This window comes from Sus scrofa, chromosome 6 (genome assembly GCF_054392235.1).
Source record: "Sus scrofa isolate SSC_HxYL_T2T_F1_AM1 chromosome 6, Sscrofa_HxYL_maternal_Yorkshire_Landrace_v2.0, whole genome shotgun sequence".
In the NCBI taxonomy this organism is placed as follows: domain Eukaryota; kingdom Metazoa; phylum Chordata; class Mammalia; order Artiodactyla; family Suidae; genus Sus; species Sus scrofa.
In genome coordinates, this window is record NC_139388.1 from 170,517,149 (window position 1) to 170,537,723 (window position 20,575).

General features: G+C 42.0%; 1 protein-coding gene across 3 annotated transcripts in view; it reads left to right on the forward strand.

Moving 5' to 3' along the window:
- The first annotated feature begins 4,739 nt into the window (after positions 1-4,739).
- The window catches only part of ZSWIM5 (zinc finger SWIM-type containing 5), a 187,398-nt gene continuing 171,562 nt past the window's right edge, over positions 4,740-20,575 (forward strand). The window contains 1 exon segment of one of the 3 annotated variants that reach the window (NM_001445093.1): positions 4,740-5,592. In NM_001445093.1, coding sequence (NP_001432022.1) covers positions 4,992-5,592 — 601 coding nt within the window. In that variant the 5' untranslated portion in view covers positions 4,740-4,991. 3 annotated transcript variants of the gene reach the window in all.

Here is a 20,575-nt window from a genome sequence, read left to right on the forward strand (position 1 = left end):
GGTGTAGGTTGCAGACGCGGCTCGGATCCCGCATTGCTGTGGCTCTGGCATAGGCTGGTGGCTACGGCTCCGATTAGACCCCCTAGCCTGGGAATCTCCATATGCCTCGGAAGCGGCCCAAGAAATAGTAAAAAAAAAATAAATAAATAAAATATTTAGTTCTTTTTAAAAAGGTTGGTAAAGAACACCCATCTAAATGAAGAGATGCGCAATTTATGAAGATAATCGTAACTGTCCCCAAATTAATCTATAAATTCAATATAATTCCAAGAAAAATTCTCTGTAGGACTTTTGGGGATACATAGTAAAGTTGACTATAAGATTTATATGGAAGGATAAAAAGGTGCGTGGATAGCTAAGAAAAATTTGGAAAACAAGGACAAAGGAGGATTCATCTTACCAGTCATCTAAATATTTCCAAATTTGATTACATATTATCAAATTTAATTATTTTTTTATTTATAATTTTTTTTAAGGCTGCACCCACAGCACATGGAGGTTCCCAGACTAGGGGGAGTAATTGAAGCTACAGCTGCTGGCCTATGCCACAGCCACAGCCACAGCCACACCAGATCCAAGCCAAGTCTGCGACCTACACCATAGCTCACGGCAACGCTGGATCCTTAACCCACTGAGTGAGAACAGGGATTGAACCTGCAACCTCATGGTTCCTAGTCCGATTTGTTTCTACTGTACCACAACAGGAACTCCTAATTATTAAAAAGTATATCATTGTAATGCAAAGAGATTAAAAAGTGAAACAGAAAAAAAGGCTTAGAAACAAATCCATGCATATAAGACAAATTGGTATATGATAATCACAGATCAATGGAGGAAAGGCTGAACAAATGGTTTTAGAGCAATTAATAATTCTCTTTTAAAAAAGAATTAAAATTGGGAGTTCCCATCATGGCTCAGCAGTTAATGCATCTGACTAGTATCCATGAGGACACAGGTTCGATCCCTGGCCTTGCTTAGGGGGTTAAAGATCTGGCCTTGCTGTGAGCTATGGTGTAGGTTGCAGATGCAGTTCAGATCCTGCATTGCTGTGGCGTGGTGTAGGCCAGCAGCTATAGCTCTGATTTGATCCCTAGCCTGGGAACCTCCATATGCTGACAGTGTGTCCCTGAAAAAAAAAGAATTAAAATTATACTCATAGAAAAAACATTCCAGATAGGAAAAAAACCTAAAACTTAAAAGAAATACTAGAAAAAAACCTATAGAATATGGAAGTCTTCCTTAAAAAAAGATATAATGTGTATAAAACACAAAAGAAAAGTTAGGTAATTTGATTTAATCAAAATGCAGTAAAAGAGGAGTTCCCATTGTGGCTCAGAGGGTTAAAAACCCAACTAGTATCCATGAGGATATGGGTTTGATCCCTGGTCTCACTCAGTGGATTAAGGATCCAGAGGTGCCACAAGCTGTGGTGTAGGTTGCAGATGTGACTCAGATCTGGTGTTGCTGTGGCTGTGGTATAGGCTGGCAGCTGCAGCTCTGATTTGATCCCTAGCCCGGGAACTTCCACATGCTGCAGGTGTGGCCCTAAAAAGCAAAAGCAAAAAAAAAAAAACAAAAAACCACACACACACATATATATATATAGACATAGTAAGATTAAAGGATAAGAGATGTATTGGAAGACGATATTTGCAATGCATATAACAAAGGAGTACTATCCAGAATATATAAAGTAGTACAAATCAAGAAAATGTCAAACAATCCAGAAGATAAAAAAGTAAATAGGCAGTTAACAGAAGAGGATGTCTGCTGGCCAAAAACATGCAATGCTCAATCTCACCAGTAAGCAGATAAAAATAAATAACATTTGTTACTCAGGCTGTTAAAAATGATGAAGCCTGACAATATTGCGTGTTGGTGAAGACATGGGGAACCAGTAGGCTTACTCAGTGCTGGTGGGAGTTGGTTGTGGGAGCCCATATCCAACCTGGCTTCCAGGGAACCTCGCCTCCTCCTGGGGTTTATGCCTCTGTGGTCTTCTCCCACACTGAATCAGGGTTGGCCTGACAGGATACGGTGGAAGTGATGGTGTGTGACTTCTGAGGCTAGGTCATAAGGCGTTGCAGCTTCTGCCTTGCTCTCTGATTCCTCTGGGGGAAACCGGCCATGCCACAGGGGATGAAAACAGCGCATTGGAGAGGCTTGCCTGGAGATGAACCCAGGCCTCCTGCCAGCAACTAGCACCAACTTATCAGCCACGTGATTGAGCCGCTGGGGGAGAGAATACTTTAGCCCCAGTCGAGTCTTCAGATGATCGCTGCCTCTGCCAACATTTATTGCCAACTTTGAGAGTTCCCGAGCCAGAACCACATGGTCACGCTGCTGCCTAATTCCTTACTCATAGAAACTGCGAGAGAGAATAGATTACTGATGTTATTTAAAACTTCTAAGTTTTGGAGTTGTTGCTCTGCATTATTAACTAAAACCCTGGGATAGCTACATTGGTACACAAATTGACAGCATTTAGCAAAACCAAAAGTGTTTGTATTTTATGATTGGTAATTCCATTCTGGCTATCTATACCACAAGAAAAAAATTCTAGAATATGCACACAAGGAGATGCTCATTGTAGTACCGAATGTTCATTGAAGTACTGTTTGCAATAATTTTAAAAATTGGAAACAAATCTAAATGTCCATTAATATTTTTTTCTTTTGGCCACAGGCTGCAACATGTGGAAGTTCCCAGGCCAGGGATGGAGCCTATACCACAGCAGCAACCTAAGCCACAGCAGTGACAAATTCTGGGTCCTTAGCCCACTAGGCCATCAGGGAACTCTAATAAGAAGTAACATTTATTAAGTACTTAACCACGAGCTAGGTACTAATTCACATATATATATTTTAATGTATCTTTTCTTTTACCTTTATTTATCTATCTATTTATTTATTTTTGTCTTTTTGCCTTTTCTAGGCCCACTCCCTTGGCATATGGAGAATCCCAAGCCAGGGGTCTAATCCGAGCTGTTGCTGTGGGTCTATACCACAGCTCACCGCAACGCCAGATCCTTAACCCACTGAGCGAGGCCAGGAATCGAACCTGCAACCTCATGGTTCCTAGTCGGATTGTTTCCGGGGCACCCGAAGGGTAACTCCAAAAGCAAATGTTTTTTAAGCATATTCCATGTGTGTGCACTATGGCTCTCACTTAGAAACATTTTTTGCCCTTATATAGCTCATAATGTAGTCAAGGAGAAAGGCATTAAAGGAATACTCATCCCCAAAATAAACTCTGATAAGTTCTAGGAAGGAAAGCAATGCGTGCCATGAAAGCCTACAATTGTACTGGATTTAAGGGGGGTAGGGAGTATGCTACTTCACAGTAATCCATTTAGATATCTACAGATACGAAAACATTCACAGATATATGTGTTTTGAGTACATACTATAGTGAACACACACTAGTTTCTTTTTTTAATTTTTTCTAATAAATTATATGTGTAGGCATTATTAGTAGCTCCCTTTTCCAAACGACTTGAGTCATGTTTAGGGTCACACAAGTAGCAAGTGCGATTCATACCCAATTCTGACTCTATAGTCTATGCTCTTTAATTCTGAGAATATAGCAAAACTAAATTACTTTGACCCCTATTTGTCTCCATTTACTTCTTATCCTTAATTTTTATTTATATTATTTAAACGCAATACATTTTATTATATTTATAGTCGCACAACAATCATCACACCCCAACTTTACATCATGTCCATTCGGAACCCCCAACCCATCCCTCCCCCACCCCAACTTCTTGTCCTTATTTTATACTACGCTCTAGAACACACTCGTTTGGAAGGGAGAATGCATCTGAAGGAACTGGTCAATACACTTCTTGGAACGTTTTAACGTTTTAGAGATTCGTTTGTGAGCAAATCTGAAATAATCTAAGTTTTCTTGACTGAGCAACATATTGTCACTTACAACTCATTCCTTTCTATGGAGGAGTTAGTGGTGAAGTTGCTGTAGGTCAGAGGAGAAATTATCAAGAAAATACACATGATCCTTGCTCTCAGGCTCTTGCTCTCTTACAGTCAGTTGGGCAGTCAAACATTACACAAATATATAAAAAGATGCGTGCAACGTTATAATTAATATGATGGTGTAGACAGACTGAGCTAGGCGAGGGAAAAAAAAAAAAAAGACCGGAGGCAGGGGATCAGTGAATTGTACCAAAAACGACAGGAAAGGTGTTTTGTTTCCTAGGATGCAAGAAGGTGCTAAAACGCTCCAAAGCACTGCAGCTGCCTTGGCAGTAAGACTTGGCGCCCCATTGTCCGAGGGCTGGTGGGACTTTGCCCGGCTCTGGAGGGGACCGCCAACTTTATTCTACGTTGCCGTTGGGTGAGGAGCGTTTTCATCACTAAAACGTCCCGATTTTTTACGTGTCTTCCTACCAGCTCCTTCGCTGGCTGCCACCGTCTCCCGTCTCGTCCACGTTTCAGCGGAGCCTGATGTGAGTTCTCTCTCTCCCCCTGCCCCGCCAGCCTCGCGCTCCGCTGCGGCTCCTCGCTGAGCCCGTGCCCCGCCGTTGCCCTTGGCCGCCCGGTCCACTCCCCTCCCTCCGGCGGCCGGCGGGTCGGGGGCGCGCGGGCTGGCGACGGCGCCCGGCGCTCCTCGCTCCTGGGTGGCCCCTAGGTGGCCGTCCGCCCCGCGCGAGCGCTCGGCGCGCGCCCCCGGCCGTGTGCGCCTGGCGCGCGCCGCCGGCCCGCGCTCGCTCCCGTGCCTCCTCGCTCTCGCGGCGGCCCGGACAGCGCGCGCCGCCTCGCGCTTGTCCTCCGTCCGCCCCCGTCGGCCGGGCCCAGGCGCCCCACTCGGGCCGGCCGGCTCGCGGGCTCGCTCGCCCCGCCCTCCAGCCCCCCTGCCCCCCGCGCCGCAGCTGGGCGCTTGCGCGGGGCGCGTGGCTGCGGCCGGGGTCTCCGCAGCCGCCGGTGCCGCCGTCGCTGCAGACGCCTCAGTCAGTCAGTCGGTCCCCAGCAATGGCGGAAGGAGGTGAGCGAGAGGAGCTGCTCTCGCCGCCGCCGGTCTCCCCGGCCAAGCGCCTGTGCTCGTGGCCCAGCCCGCAGGCTCAGCACCCTCGCGGGTCGCCGGGGGCGGCGGGCGGCGGGGCGGGGGGCGGCGGCGGCAGCTGCCTGCCCCCGGGGGCCCGCCCCCACCTGCAGCCGGAGTCCTTGCTGGACTGCGCCGCCAAGACGGTGGCGGAAAAGTGGGCGTACGAGCGGGTGGAGGAGCGCTTCGAGCGGATCCCGGAGCCCGTGCAGCGCCGCATCGTCTACTGGTCCTTCCCGCGGAATGAGCGGGAGATCTGCATGTACTCCAGCTTCCAGTACCGCGGCGGCCCTGGCGCCGGCGCGGCGGGCGGCGCCGCGGGGGCTCTGCCGGCCGAGGAGGGGCCGCCGCCGCCGCCCCCCGGGGCCGCCGCTCCGGCCGGCTCCGCCCCCGGGGCCGCCGCGGCGGGGGCGTCCCCCGTGCTGGGCGCCGGGGCTGGAGCGGCCGGCGGCGGGGGCGGCGAGGGGCTCCCGTTCCGCCGGGGCATCCGTCTGCTGGACAGCGGCTCCGTGGAGAATGTGCTGCAAGTCGGTAGGTGCTCGCTCGGCTGCTCTCGGGTCCCCGGCCTCCTCTTCCGCAGGTGCCTCCCCGGCGCGAGCCCTGGGCCGAGACCCCGGCTTCCTCCCAACTCCCTTTCCCTGCCGAGGGACAGACGAGTCACATAAAAAACTTTTCTCAACATTTCGTTCGGGTCCACTGCTGCTCGTCCCCCCCCCAGTCCTCTCCCCCCATTTCTTTTTGTTCGAAGAGCGAGTGGGTCTCTTTTTCACTCTTCATTCCGCACCTCACCCCCACAGCCAAAAGGATGGGTAGGGAGCTGCGTGCCTTCTTGGACGTAATAATTTTCTGAAATGCGTTTTTCTAATTGAAGTTGAGAGAGAGGAGGATTGTTGGAGAATCGGGAGCAGGCGATCTTACGGGGGATGTTTGAGGGACAGGCTGTCAAAGGCAATCTCGAATTCGCAGGTTGAAGCTGGGTGTAATTAACTTTGAAAATGGGAACCATCAGCCAAATACGGTGCATTTCAGACAGTTTTCATGATGGGCTTTCCTGTTTCCCCCCCTGGACCGGTGATACTTGGGAATCGAGGCTGTGGACTTAACAATGACGGAAGATGGAAATGTGACAGCTTCTCGTCTCCACACCCCCACCTAAGGAAAAAAAAGGCACACAATCTGGAGTGGGGGTGGGGTGTGTCTTCCTTGTCAGACTGGGGCAGATCAAAAGCTGGTCACGTTGGGTGTTTCCAGCGCTTCTCCTTTAACAAGTCTTCCTATTTGCTTTTGTGTTATCTTTTTGTTTCTGGGGAGATGAAAAGGGATTTCTTTTCCTTTTACTCCTTCAGAGCTCCTCGTCAGTTTGTTCATCTTACTCAGTATAGAAATACAGTCGTCCTGATGCGTGGAGGGGTTGGGGAGAAAGGGAAAAAAAAAAATGACATTGTTTAACATTGACTTGCTCTGTGGGAAATGAAAACACTGATTTTTTAAAGAAAATTTGGATTATTATAGCATTCTGAAGTGCACATTACCTTTATGCATTTTCTTGTACAGTATATGCTGCTGTTTATTGAAAAAAATACTGATTTTTGAAAGGAGTTGGAGAGAGGTTGGTTTTAGAATTAAACAAGCACAGGCACACGCACACACAGGAACCCCAAACATCTAGCTCTCTTCTTCCCTGGGAAAACTGACATATGTGCAATGTTTTTCTTTTGAAGAGTAGTACATTCTCGTGTTTCCTGTGAAGTAATCTACCTCTGATTATTGGGAATCATTGGATCCTGTGTTTCTCTTTAAAATAGCAGTATGCCACAATTTGTTTTGCAAAAGTAAAATGTAAATTTATCAAAATCTGTCCTGTGCCGGAATACAGTGACAGTGGATTTAGAAGGTTTTGTTTCTTTGAGGCTAGTCCTTTGTGTATTTTTGAAATATTGAATGATCAGTTAATTAAGGTGTACCGCTTTAATACTGAAATACTGAAAACATGAAAATGAATGTAGGCCTGTCTTTTAAAGCCTGTAAACCTTATTCTTTGTATGATTTAGATCAGTTGACTTTTAAGATTCTCGTTTAAAATATTTTGAATTGAAAAGTGTCAATTCAAGTAGTCGTTTTGTAGTCAGCAATGTTGGATTTGGAAGAATTTTCAAACTTTGGGGGGCAGCTGAGGGAGAGGAAGAGTTTTAAAGAGGTAGGTATTTTGAAAATGACTATGTCAGGTTCTGAGTAAAATCAGATTTTGTGGGTGATCCAGGTCATGTTTCAGTCAGATATTTTTCTTTCATAATGTGATAGCGTGCGTATTAGGGCGATGAGCTCTTGTCTGATAGTTTTCGGGGCTGGAGAAAGGACACAGAGAATCACATTTTCTGATTCTCATTTCGCATTTCATAGATAAAGGTAGAGTGAATTAATCACTTTGAGTAATGCTATTTGAGAACCATGAGCTGTGTAATCTTTATTTTTCTGACCTTATTTTATGCTAAGTGTGGAAGAGAAGGATATTCCATTCTGTATCATTCTGAGTTCTGTATCTTGGCATGAACCTTCTTTTAATATGTAAAATTAGAGACCCATTCCTCATCACTTAAATGAAAATGTGAGTATGTGACTTAATCTAGATGAGAGGTTTTATAAAAGTCTTGCCAAGAAATGAGTGAGGAAGTGATTTGTATGTTGCAAGATAGCAGTCGTGTTCTTTATAACTTCATTTCAGACTCAATTTAATTAGTCAGTGGTACTATTAAAAATTCTGCATATTTCCTTACTGTGTCCAGGTCATAGTTAGAACCTCAGAATTGAGAAGCTGTTGAAGGCTGATGCTTTAGGAAGCAAGGGAAGTTAGGGGATTTTTTTATAACAACATCCTTTTAAAGAAAAGTTTCATAAGGGAATTTCGGTGAACAAAACAAGAAGACCTTAACATAAAAATAAATACATAAATTTTGAAATAAAGAAAAAAGCACACCACCAAATCAAAAATGTGAAGGAAAACAAATTAGACAACAACAAAAAATTGGTACAAAGTGTTGCTATTTTAAATTCAGTAACTTTAGATGCCTTTCTGCGTGGAATCTGATAATGGGGAGTCGTGGACCAATTGAAAAGCAAATGCTCTGTAGAAAACATCACATTTTGAATCAGAACTAGAACTTTCCTAGCTTGATGTAAACAAACAGGAGACCTGTATAGGTTGTTTTGCTCAAAGGACACATTTCTTTTACATGACAGTAATGAATCAGGAGCATTGTTCCTTTTAAAAGGGGAAAATTGTAAATTAGTCCTTTCATGGACATGTGTAAATCTGAAGCTCTGTGAATAGACTTAAAGTCTGATCTCTCAGTATTATGAAGGTAATAGGGTTCAGAGGTTTTAAGCATCTGCATTTCTAACCTGTTTCAGAAGCCCGTGGTAGTACAGACCTTGGGAAAATACGTATTCAGGAATCTGCAGATGGTTTAAGAATGGTACAGCTAGAATTTACTAATAATTTTAAGATGTTGACCCTTTTTTGCTATCCATCCTATTTTAAATTAATTTCTCTGTGTTTGGTAAAACTTAAAGGATGTTTGTGCCTTCTCAGGGAAATCTGAATTGATTAAGGGAAAAGAAGCATTAACCGTGTTTCTCTTGTAAGAGCAGAAATGTTATATTTATTTGACTATTTAGATTTTCAAAAATTGAGTAAAGGCATACGGGGCCTTCACTGCTGCTGTATCTTAATTAAATAAATGTTTATCCAGAAATTATCATAGATTCTGACAGTTGAACCATATTTTTATCTTATATATATATATATATATATATATTTTTTTTTTTTTTTTTTGTCTTCTGAGGGCCGCAGCCATGGCATATGGAGGTTACCAAATCGAAGCTGTTGCTACCGGCCTGTGCCACAGCCACAGCAATGCTGGATCCGAGCCGCAACTGTGACCTACACCATAGCTCCTTAACCCACTGAGCGAGGCAACGCCAGATCCTTAACCCACTGAGCGAGGCCAGGGATCGAACCCATAACCTCATGGTTCCTAGTTGGATTCGTTTCCACTGCGCCACGATGAGAACTCCCTACATATTTTCTAATAAACACATAATTTGTATGTGGATAGTCTTTTTTTTTTTTTTTTTCTTCTGTCTTTTTAGGGTCACATCCATGGCATATGGAGGTTCCCAGGCTAGAAGTTAATCAGAGTTGCAGCTGCCAGCCTACACCACAGCCACAGCAACTCTAGATCCTTTAACCCACTGAGCGAGGCCAGGGATTGAACCCACATCCTTAGGGATACTAGTCAGATTCTTTTTTTTTTTAAGGCATACTCCTTTTTATTCTATTTAAAAAAAATTTTTTTTTTTTTTTTTTTTTTGGCTTTTTAGGGCTGCACCCATGGCATATGGAGTTTCCCAGGCTAGGAGTAGAATTGGAGCTGCAGGTGCTGGCCTGTGCCACAGCCACAGCAATGCAGGATCCCAGCCGCTTCTGCAGCCTACAGTACAGCTCATGGCAATGCCAGATCCTTAACTCACTGAGTGAGGCCAGGGATCGAATCCACAGCCTCATGGATACTAGTCAGATTCCTTAACTGCTGAGCCATGACCAGAACTCCCTAGTCAGATTCTTAACCCACTGAGCCATAGTGGGAACTCCCTGGGTGTGGATAGTCTTGACTAGAGTCACAATGCTTAGTATTTCTTTATGTGGAAGAAGTGTGATAATAAAGATGTCCATTTCAGGAAGTTATCCATAGCTTACATGTTAAATAGTAAGTTTATAATTATGAGCATGTGTATATTATCAATAAAAACATCACCCATATCTGTGAAATTTTTCTATAGTATAACTTTTGTGAAATGCAGCAGTAACAAGTATTACCGTTGTTGATTTTTATATGTAATTTGTTTTTAATCTGTTTTATTTGGGGAAACAAAAGATATTCTCACCTAAAAAGCTTTATAGATATAGGTTTTTTGTGTGTAGGTGAGAATAGATATAAAATCATAATAAAATTTCAATGTGGGAAAAAATGACTTAATTTATATGTAGGATGAATATCCTACAGCCGCTGCATACTTTTAAGGGATAAGTGGTAACTTTTTTTAAAGTATAAACTTAACCAAGTTTTAAAATCATATTGCTCTTTTTAAAAGAAGGCAGTTCTCTCCTTCCTCCTCCATCCCAGTGCATCACACACATCTTATTATTTAATAAATGTTGGTTAATTTCCAAAACATGCAAATAGCTCATACAGCTTAATATCAAAAAAAACCAAACAGGCCAATCAAAAAATGAGCAGAAGATCTAAATAGACCTTTTTCCAAAGAAGACATACACATGGCCAGTAGGCACCTGAAAAGAATCTCAATATTGCTAATTATTAGAGAAATGTCAATCAAAACTAGAGTGAGGTCTTACCTCACATAAGTCAGAATGGCTCTCATTAAAAAGTCTACAAATAACAGATGCTGGAGAGGGTGCAGAGAATAAGGAACGCTCTTGCGCTGTTGGTGGAAATGTAACACAGTATGGACGTTCCTTAAAACTCTAAAAGCAGAGTGACCGGGTGATCCTGCAATCCCACTCCTGGGTGAGTATCTGCAGAAAACTCTAATTCAGAAAGGTACATGACCCCAGTATCCATAGCAGCGCTGTTTACAATAACTAAGATATGGAAGCCGCCTAAATGTCCACTGACAGATGAGTGGATAAAGGAGATGTGGCGGTAGTTCCCATCATGGCTCCGTGGAAGCAAACCTGACTAGTGTCCATGAGGATGCAGGTTTGACCCCTGGCCCCGCTCAGTGGGTTAAGGATCTGGCGTTGCCGTGAGCTGTGGTGTAGGCCGGCGGCTACATTTCCAATTTGACCCCTAGCCTGGGAACCTCCATGTGCCAAGGGTGCAACTCTAAAAAGACCAAAAAAAAAAAAAAAAAGATGTGGTACACACAAACACACTGGTGTGTTACACAGCCCTAAACGAGAACGAAATAATGGCATTTGCAGGAACATGGATCGTCCTGGAGATTCTCATACGGAACGAAATGTCCGACAGAGAAAGACAAATACCACATGGTATCACTTATATGTGGACTCAAAAAGGATGCAAATGAACTTATTTACAAAATAGAGACAGACCACAGACATAGAAAGAACGGTTTCCAAAGGGGATAATCGCAGGGGGATAAATTAGGAGCTTGAGATGAACACATACACACTGCTGTGTATAAAATAGGTTAACAAGGACCGACTCGAAGGCAGGGAACGATACTCAATATCGTGTAATAACCTATAATATAAAAGAGCTTTAAAAAAGTATACAGATACATACACACCTGAATGTCATTGTACGTTTGAAACTAGCACATTGTAAATCAACTATAATTTTAAAAAAGCTTGTTGAATAGTGTATGTTTAGAAGTTTTTTTGCTGCAGCTGCCAGCCTACTCCACAACCACACCAGATCCGAGCCTTATCTGCAACCCACACCAGCGCTCTTGGCAACGCTGCATCCTTCACACCCTGAGCAAGGCCGGGGAGGGATGCTGCATCCTCACAGATACTGGTCCGCTTCTTAATCTGCTGAGCCACAGTGAGAACTCCTAAGTTTAAAACAGACTTCTCAGTGTTCTAAGACTAAAAGAGAGAGAGAGAGGCTTGAAGTTTTATAATGAATGCGGTGTTAGAAGATATGGGGAAAACGCCGTACTTGTGCATATAATAAGCTGATAGCAGTAAGTGGTATGAGTGTTAAAACGTATGTATCTTTTATGTTGAGTATCTGTTTTGTATGAAGAATGGTGGTTTATCGGTTTCTTCACATCAGAGCTTTAGATGAATCCTTATTAAAGGTGACCTTTTTTTTTAAACTTTTTAGTGCTTTAAGCATTATTTCATTTTAGTTGATACATTTTGCATGATTGATTATTTAATATTTTTAATACACAGGGGACTTTTTTTTTCCTCTTGACAAATAAGTGGTCATTTAAAAGTTAAATGGGAATTTCCAGGCTAGGTGTTGAAACTGAACTGCAGCTGCTGGCCTGTGCCACAGCCGCAGTCACAGCAACACCAGATCTGAGCCATGTCTGCAACCTACACCACAGCTCACAGCAATGCCGGATCCCTAACCCACTGAGTGAGGCCAGGGATCAAACGAACCTGTGTCCTCTTGGATACTAGTCGGGCTCATTACCGCTGAGCCACAACAGGAACTTGGAAGGTGACTTTCTCAAGGATAGAGCTTTAGATTTTAAAGATAATGAATAAATTAAAGATAGTGGACTTTTTTTAGAGGTTATCTATATTTTAGGATTTTAAAAATGTGTTATTGAAGTGTGAGTAGAGTCTAAATAATGAAAGGGCTAGAAATTTACTTATGCCTAAGTCAGTTTCATTGCTCTTGTTTTAACAATGGCTATTAAAAATCAAGACATTAGCTGTCAGTCTCATGATTGATGGTTATATGAGTATAATATACATGTGTTAAAATGTATAGAACTGTACCCAAAAAAGCCTCTATTATTTTAGAAAATTATTTTTTATTTTTATTTATTTTTTTATTAAAAAAATTTTTTTTTGTCTTTTCTTCGGCCGCTCCCATGGCATATGGAGGTTGCCAGGCTAGGGGTCTAATTGGAGCTGTAGCTGTCAGCCTACGCCAGAGCCACAGCAACGTGGGATCCGAGCCGCATTTGCAACCTACACCACAGCTCATGGCAACGCCAGATTCTTAACCCACTGAGCAAGGCCAGGGATTGAACCCGCAACCGCATGGTTCCTAGTCAGATTCGTTAACCACTGCACCATGACGGGGACTCCAAAAATAATTTTTTAAAATCGAATATGTCGACAGTAAATTAATGTACAAAAGAGATACTGAAAATTCTGTATTAGTTTCCTATGGCTGCTGTAACAATCTGCCACAAACTGGGTGGCTTGAAAAAACAACAGAAATGTACTGTCTCAGAGTTCTGGAGGCTGGAAGTCTGAACTCAAGCCATCAGCAGGGCCATGCTCCCTCTGAAACCTAAAGGGGAACCCTTCCTTGCCTCTTCCTGGCTTCTGGTGGTTTGCCAGGAGTCGTTAACATTCCTTGGCGTATAACTACTTAACTCCAATCTCTGCCTTCGTTGTCACATGGCGTTCTTCCTATGTGTCTCTGTCTTCACATGGCCTTTTTATAAGGACAGCAGTCATATTGGATTAGGGGCCCACCCTGTCCCGGTATGACCTCTTTTTAACTAATTACATGTGCAATGACCCTCTTTCCAAATAAGGTCACGTTCTGGGGTCCTAGGGGTTAGGACTTCAACATACCAATCTTGGAGGGCACAGTTCAACTCCTCACAGCTTCCCATACTTGTTTCTTGTTGTGTAACAGAGTTTCTTATGTATTTTAAACTTTTATACCTTGAATATGACTTAAATTAGAAATCACCACTACAATCAGGGAACTATATGTAGTCACTTGTGATGGAACATGATAGAGGATAATGTGAGGAAAAGAATATATATATATATATGAATGATTGGGTTACTTTGCTGTACAGCATAAATTGAGAGAACATTGTAAATCAACTATGATAAAAAAATGTAAGAAGAAAGAAATGACCCAGTAAAAATAAGTAATCATGGGGGGAAAAGAAGAAATCACCACATTCACTCTATTAGGGAAGCATTATTTCAATTTAGTTGATTCAGTTTGCATGATTGATTATTTAATATTTTTAATACACATGGGACTTTTTTTTTTTTTTTACAAATAAGTGGTCATTTAAAGGTTAAACCTGTTATTATTCTTTATAGGAAAATGATGACTGTGCAGTACAGCACTCAGGGTATACATGCATGGATGAACAGATTACTGTGGGATTTTTTTCCCTTGCGTACCACTTATAACTCATCTATAGAAACAGGTAACCCTGTTGTCCACAGTCTCTTTAGCATTTCCCCCTTCAGTCAGGTTACCCGTGGCCTGAGTGTTCTGCCAGTTTCACGTAATTTGCTGTATAAGAAGGTAGGAGACCTCACCGATAGTTTATGGGCACAAAGATCACAGTGCATGAAGCTTATTATGGAGAAACAGGAGGACAAGCTGGAGATGCTGTTCAGGCACATCCCAGGGGAAGACAAGAGCCTGAGCAGGGGCATCCTATATGGACTTTCTCTGTCATGCACAGGGAAGTTCAGCAGCAGCTGAGCTAGAGCAAGTGGATAAACAGCGCAGGGTCCCAAGCCAGCTTCCAGAAAATACCCCAGGAGAGCAGAGAAATTGGGACAGTTGCATATCTTATAAGTCATGTAAGCTGACTGAGTTTCTTTGCAGGGAATGGGAGGTTTAAGGAGACACCTTCTTTCTGGGCTTAAGTATCCTACCTTTTGTCATGCCCTGCTGATGGAAGATGCCCCTACCTCCTGACTTTACCTTCATTTTCCTGCTCATCCTCTGGGAATGAATGTAGTTTCTCAGTTCACTTTATTTGATCAGTGTTGGGGATTTTGGAGACACCCAGACTCTGGCAATATTATGTGTCCCTTTGGACCAGCCTCCAAGAAGAGAGGGGTAGGCAGGAAGGAGTGGGTGGCATTGCAGAGTTACCACAGGGGGAAGGGCTTCTAATTCAGCTTACTATCAGCAGCAACTTTCTACATTAGGGATAAAACACCATGTGCGTAAGAGCTGAGGTGTAGACCATAGGTGATGGATGGAAAAGTGGTCAGTTCTTCTTGGGCCTGGAAGTCAGCAGCCATATGGAAGTTACTGAGGGTGGTTGATTAGCTTTCTCTCCCTCCTTCCATTGTTCTTTCTCCTGCCGTGCTTGGTGATCACTCCATGGAGAGAGTTGTAAAATATTTTAAGACCTGGGAGAAGTACCAGCTTTCTTTCCAGCTGGGGAGGCTCCAACACTGAATGGTTCTGTTCAGAGCCTGATCATCGACTTGCAGTACCTCACTGAGACAGCCCATATCTCACTCGGAGCTCCCACTGGAAACACTGCTTCTCCACCCTGGGGATTGTTGGGGAGAGAGGCAGAGGTGGCTGGAGCTGGTCTCCTTTTTTTTGGCCACGCCCACGGCACAGGGAAGTTCCTGGGCCAGGGATTGAACCCACACCAGATCCTTAAGTAGCTAGGCCCCTCGGGAACTCCTGGTGTCTTCTGATGGGACATCACTTGGGCTTTGGTATTGACAGAGTGGCTGACAGTTATGCTCCAGCCCAAACTGACTGGGACAGGACAAGGGCTGGGCTTGATGGTGACCAGGCTTGCCTTCGCCCAACCTGGAGTGTTCCTGCCCTGGACCTCTCATTTCCTTTCATTGGTTTATTTTTGATGCCTCTTTAATTTGTAAAGAAATAAAATAAACTAAGGTTATAAAAAAAGAAATAGGTAACTTTGAAAGCATATGCACCATGTCTTAACCTGTTTACAAACCCCATGTTAATGTGTGGTCTGGAATGGTGTGTGATATTAAAAATAGACTACAATCTATTCCACATGGCTTTTATGTGAATTTTCTACCTTGTGGCTTATTTATAGGCTTATTTTTTTCCTCATATAAGCAGCATGCTTTTTGACCACTTTTAGCCTGTCATGGAGTTGGTATGCTAAGAAAATCACACTCATTTTAACATTAGTTTTAGCATTGCGTGAGCATAAGCTAAATTACTCTGATACTTTTTAAAAATATATAATGATTTTTATTTTTTTAAATTATAGCTGGCTTACAGTGTTCTGTCAATTTTCTACTGTACAGCAAAGTGACCCAGTTACACATACATGTATACATTCTTTCTTCTCACATTATCATGCTCCATCATAAGTGACTAGATATAGTTCCCAGTGCTACATAGCAGGACCTCATTGCTTATCCATTCCAAAGGCAATAATCTGCATCTGTTAGCCCCAAGTTCCCAGTCTGTCCCGCTCCCTTCTCATCCCCCTTGGCAACCACAAGTCTACTCTCCAAGTCCATGATTTTCTTTTCTGTGGAAAGGTTCATTCGTGCCATATACTAGATTCCAGATATAAGTGATATCATGTGGTTTTTGTCTTTCTTTCTGACTTAATTCACTTAGTATGAGAGTCTCTCGTTCTATCCTTGTTGCTGCACTTGGCATAATTTTGTTCTTTTTATGGCTGAGTAGTATTCCATTGTGTATCTATACCACATCTTCTTAATCCAGTCATCTGTCGATGGACATCTGGGTTGTTTCCACGTCTTGGATATTGTGGATAGTTCTGCAATGAACATGTGGGTGCATGTGTCTTTCAAGGAAAGTTTTGTCCGGATATATGCCCAAGAGTGGGATTGCTGGGTCATATGGTAGTTCTAGTGTATAGTTTTCTAAGGTACCTCCATACCGTTTTCCATAGTGATTGTGCCAATTTACATTCCCACCAACAGTGTAAGAGGGTTCTCTTCTCTCCACACCCACTCCAGCATTTGTTATTTGTGGACTTATTGATGGTGGCCATTCTGACTGGTGTGAGGTGGTATCTCATGGTAGTTTTGATTTGCATTTCTCCAATAATCAGGGATGTTGAGCATTTTTTCATGTGCTTGTTGACCATCTGTATCTCTTTTTTGTAGAAATGTCTATGCTGGTCTTTTGCCCATTTTTCAGTTGGGTTGTTGGCTTTTTTGCTGTTGAACTCTGATATTTTTTATAATCACTTATAGTCAGCTGATTAATTTTTGGTTCTCAGTATTGCGAAAAAAATTTTTGTCCTCTTACAATGTATAATGTGACATGCCCTAAACTGTTGCTTAGTAAATACTTACGAATGAATGAGTAAACTGTTTTTTTTGTGTGTGTGTATGTGTGTATATATATATATATATATGCATGCCACACCCATGGCATGCAGAATTTCCTGGGCCAGGGATGGAACTCTTGCCACTGCAGTGACAATGCTGGATCCATAAACCTCCTGTGCCACAGGGGAATTCTCCTGTTATATATTTTAAACAATATTTATGTAGTTGAGTTCCCACTGTAGTGCAGTGGGTTAGGGTTAAGCTCAAGTTGTTGCTAAGGTGCGGGTTCAATCCCCAGCCTGGCATAGTGGGTTAGTAGTTATGCCTCAGATTCCATTCCCGGCCCAGGAACTTCCATATGCCATGGGTGTGGCCAAATACGTAAATAAACAAATAAAATATTTACGTAGTATCAGCATCTCTCTTCATTGATATATGTGTAATTGGAACCTAGGAGATATACTGGCAGTTTGTAGTTTATGCATGTTTTTGATTTTTAAAATGTTACGTAGATTTAAAAAAATACCATTGAAGCTTATCATTAACTAATTCTTGATTCATTCATTGAACATTTAGTCACTTGCTTTATGTAAGACTCAGTAAATAATCATTTACGTCTTTTAGGTGGAAATCATTCTAAAATACTTTGTGTTTTCCTACCTTAGAATACAAACCCAAGTTGGACACTAAAGCCTGTGCGTCCAAGAACTACATTGTGTTGCCATCTTTATGTGGGGGTTTGTAAACTGAGTGGGTACTTGACTCCAAGAGAGTCTCTGAAACCTGTTTGGCAAAGTTTTATATGTACATGTTTTTGGTCATTTGCTTCTTTCTCATTATAAAGGAGTGATGAATGTGCTATGGCCGGCAGTGTAAGTTTGTTGCCTTCTTTAAACATAGATTATCGAATCAAAAGATGAAGTACTCTTCTCCCTCATGGTTTTCTTGCCTTAAAAACAGTTGTTTATGGGAGTTCCCTTGTGGCACAGTGGGTTTAGGATCTGGTGCTGTCACTACAGTGACTCAGGTTGCTGTTGTGGTGTGGGTTAGATTCCTGGCTCAGGAATTTCCGCTGCTGCAAATGTGGGGGAAAAAAAAAAAAGGAACATGAGTTCCCGTCGTGGTGCAGCAGAAACAAATCCAACTAGGAACCATGAGGTGCGGGTTCGATCCCTGGCCTCACTCAGTGGGTTAAGGATGTGGCGTTGCCGTGAGCTGTGGTGTAGGTTGCAGATGCGACTCGGACCTGGTGTTGCTGTGGCTGTGGTGTAGGCTGGCAGCTCTAGCTCCAATTTGACCCCTAGCCTGGGGACCTCCATGTGCCATGGGTTCGACCTTAAAAAGACCACAGAAAACAAAACAAAACAAAAAACCCAAATCACCTGGAAAGATTTTTTAAAGACAATGCCAAGGTCTTACCCCAAATTAATTACATCAGAATCTGTTGAAAATGGTGCCTGACCTTCAGAATTTTAACAATGCTCCTAGGTTGTATGCGAAGCCAAGTTTGAAAAACATTGTTCTGGAAAAATGATGACCTCTATCAGTATTGTCAATGTTTTAAAACTTACTGTAGGCAGTCAAAATATTATGTAATATTTATTACACAAATGCTGTGGACTCTATAAACTTTCTTTCCTACTTTGACAAATTCTCTTACGTCTGTCTTTAGGTTTATTAATGGATCTCAAGGAAAAGTCTTCTCTTATTTAAAAAAATGTGTGTCTGTTTTGAAAAGGTCTTATGCAAAAGTATATAAATTCTTTGTCCTTGTTACCATCGAAACAAACTTGTATAAATGTAATGTGAACATACAGTTTTATTCATGTTTGTTCACTCATTTGTTCATTTATAAAACTTATATTTAACATTACAAATATTCTTTGCAGAACAGAACATACTTTCTGCATTTAAACAGTATACAGTTTAATATAGGATACACATTAAAATAGCATTTAATACATGTTTTGTAATAATAGAGGTAGTTACTATGGAGACAAAGAGTAGAAAGTGATTAACCAGAGAAATGAGGACAGCTGGATAATTGCTCTTTATTTAATATAATCCTAATTATAAGAAATATGAAAATTATGTTTAATTTTAGAATAAATGTTGAAAACATTATTTATTACTTATAAGTTAGACTAATCCTTCATGAAATTCTTTCTGTATTGACACTTCTCTGCCTTGTAATACGCTAGTCCATAGTTGGTTCAGAGGAGTGATATTGGCAGGTAGGAAGATGACAAAATACTGCTAGATGCTCTTGTTTTTTCTCAGAATAAATTTTACAGATTTCTGTCTTTAAAAGAGCTGTTATCTCTTCATAGAATCATTTTCCTTTTTCTTTTTTTAAAATTACTTCTTTTTTAAAGTACAGCTATATGATAGAGCTAATGAGTAAAATAGATTTTGGTCCGTCCATCCATTCGTTCTCTCGCATTCTGTAAGCAGCAGGAAAATGTATTATGCCTTTGAAAGCCTTTGGAGATAATTACGTTTTTTTCCTATTCGTTCATGATTTTATTGAATGGAAGCCTGCCAAATTCATACATTTAAGAAAAGCCAGCCTATTTTTATTTTGCTTAAATCTATCAACACCTGATAAACTGACATGACTGTCAAGCATCACCAGCATACATTGATGTTAGCGGTATAAAATCCTTCCCCGTGTTATGGCTCCCTATTGTAAAAAAATAATAATAATCTTGCTAATCTTTTCTCTCACTCAATATATGATATTATTATTTTAAATTAAAGTATAGTTGGAGTTCCCCGTCATGGCTCAGTGGTTGATGAATCTGACTAGCATCCATGAGGACACGGGTTTGATCCCTGGCCTCGCGCAGTGGGTTAAGGATCCTGCGTTGCCATGAGCTGTGGTGTAGGTCGCACACACGGCTCGGATTCTGTGTTGCTGTGGTGTAGGCCAGAGGCCACAGATCCGATTCGACCCCTAGTCTGGGAACCTCCATATGCCGTGGGTGCGGACTTAAAAAGACAAAAAAATAAAATAAAATATAGTTGATTTACAGTTTATATTAGTTTCAGGTACACAACACAGTGATTCAGTTTTTATGGGCTGTATTTTCAATATTATTGTACTTTTTACTGTCACATATATTTGCATGTATCTGCCATATGTATCACCTCGTATATTATGATATATGTAAAATGGTTATATTATATATTATTGCGTATATGTAGGAGTATCCAGCAGGTGGCCTCAGAATCCTGGCTCCTCACTATGTCTCCGTTTCCTCAACTGTGAATAGAATGATGGTACTAATGGTCGTTTTGAGGATAAGTTAATTAATATGTTAAGTGTTTAGAACAAGGCCTGGCACTTATTAAGAATTATGTAAATATTCACTATTATTGGAGTTTCCTGGTTAAGAATCTGGCCTCCTCACTGCTATGGCTCAGATTTAGTCCCTGGCCCCAGAACATCTACCTACCATGGGCATGGCCAAAAACATTCAGTTATTTTACCAAAATTGTTGGGTATTTCATATATGTTACTTTTCCTGCTTCAGCCTCCTTGCCGTCACTGGAGGCTTCTCGCTCAGTGTATTAAAATGGGTCGCGTAAAGGTTACCAGTGACCTCGTGGGAAACACGGTGTTCTTCTTCCAGTCCTCATCCTTCAGGACCTCTGTACCGAATCTTCTGCAGTCGACGGAATCTTCCTCTTGAAATTCTTCTTCCTAGACTTTGGTTTTCTTTCTGCCTTCTTTTTTCATTCTTTTATCCC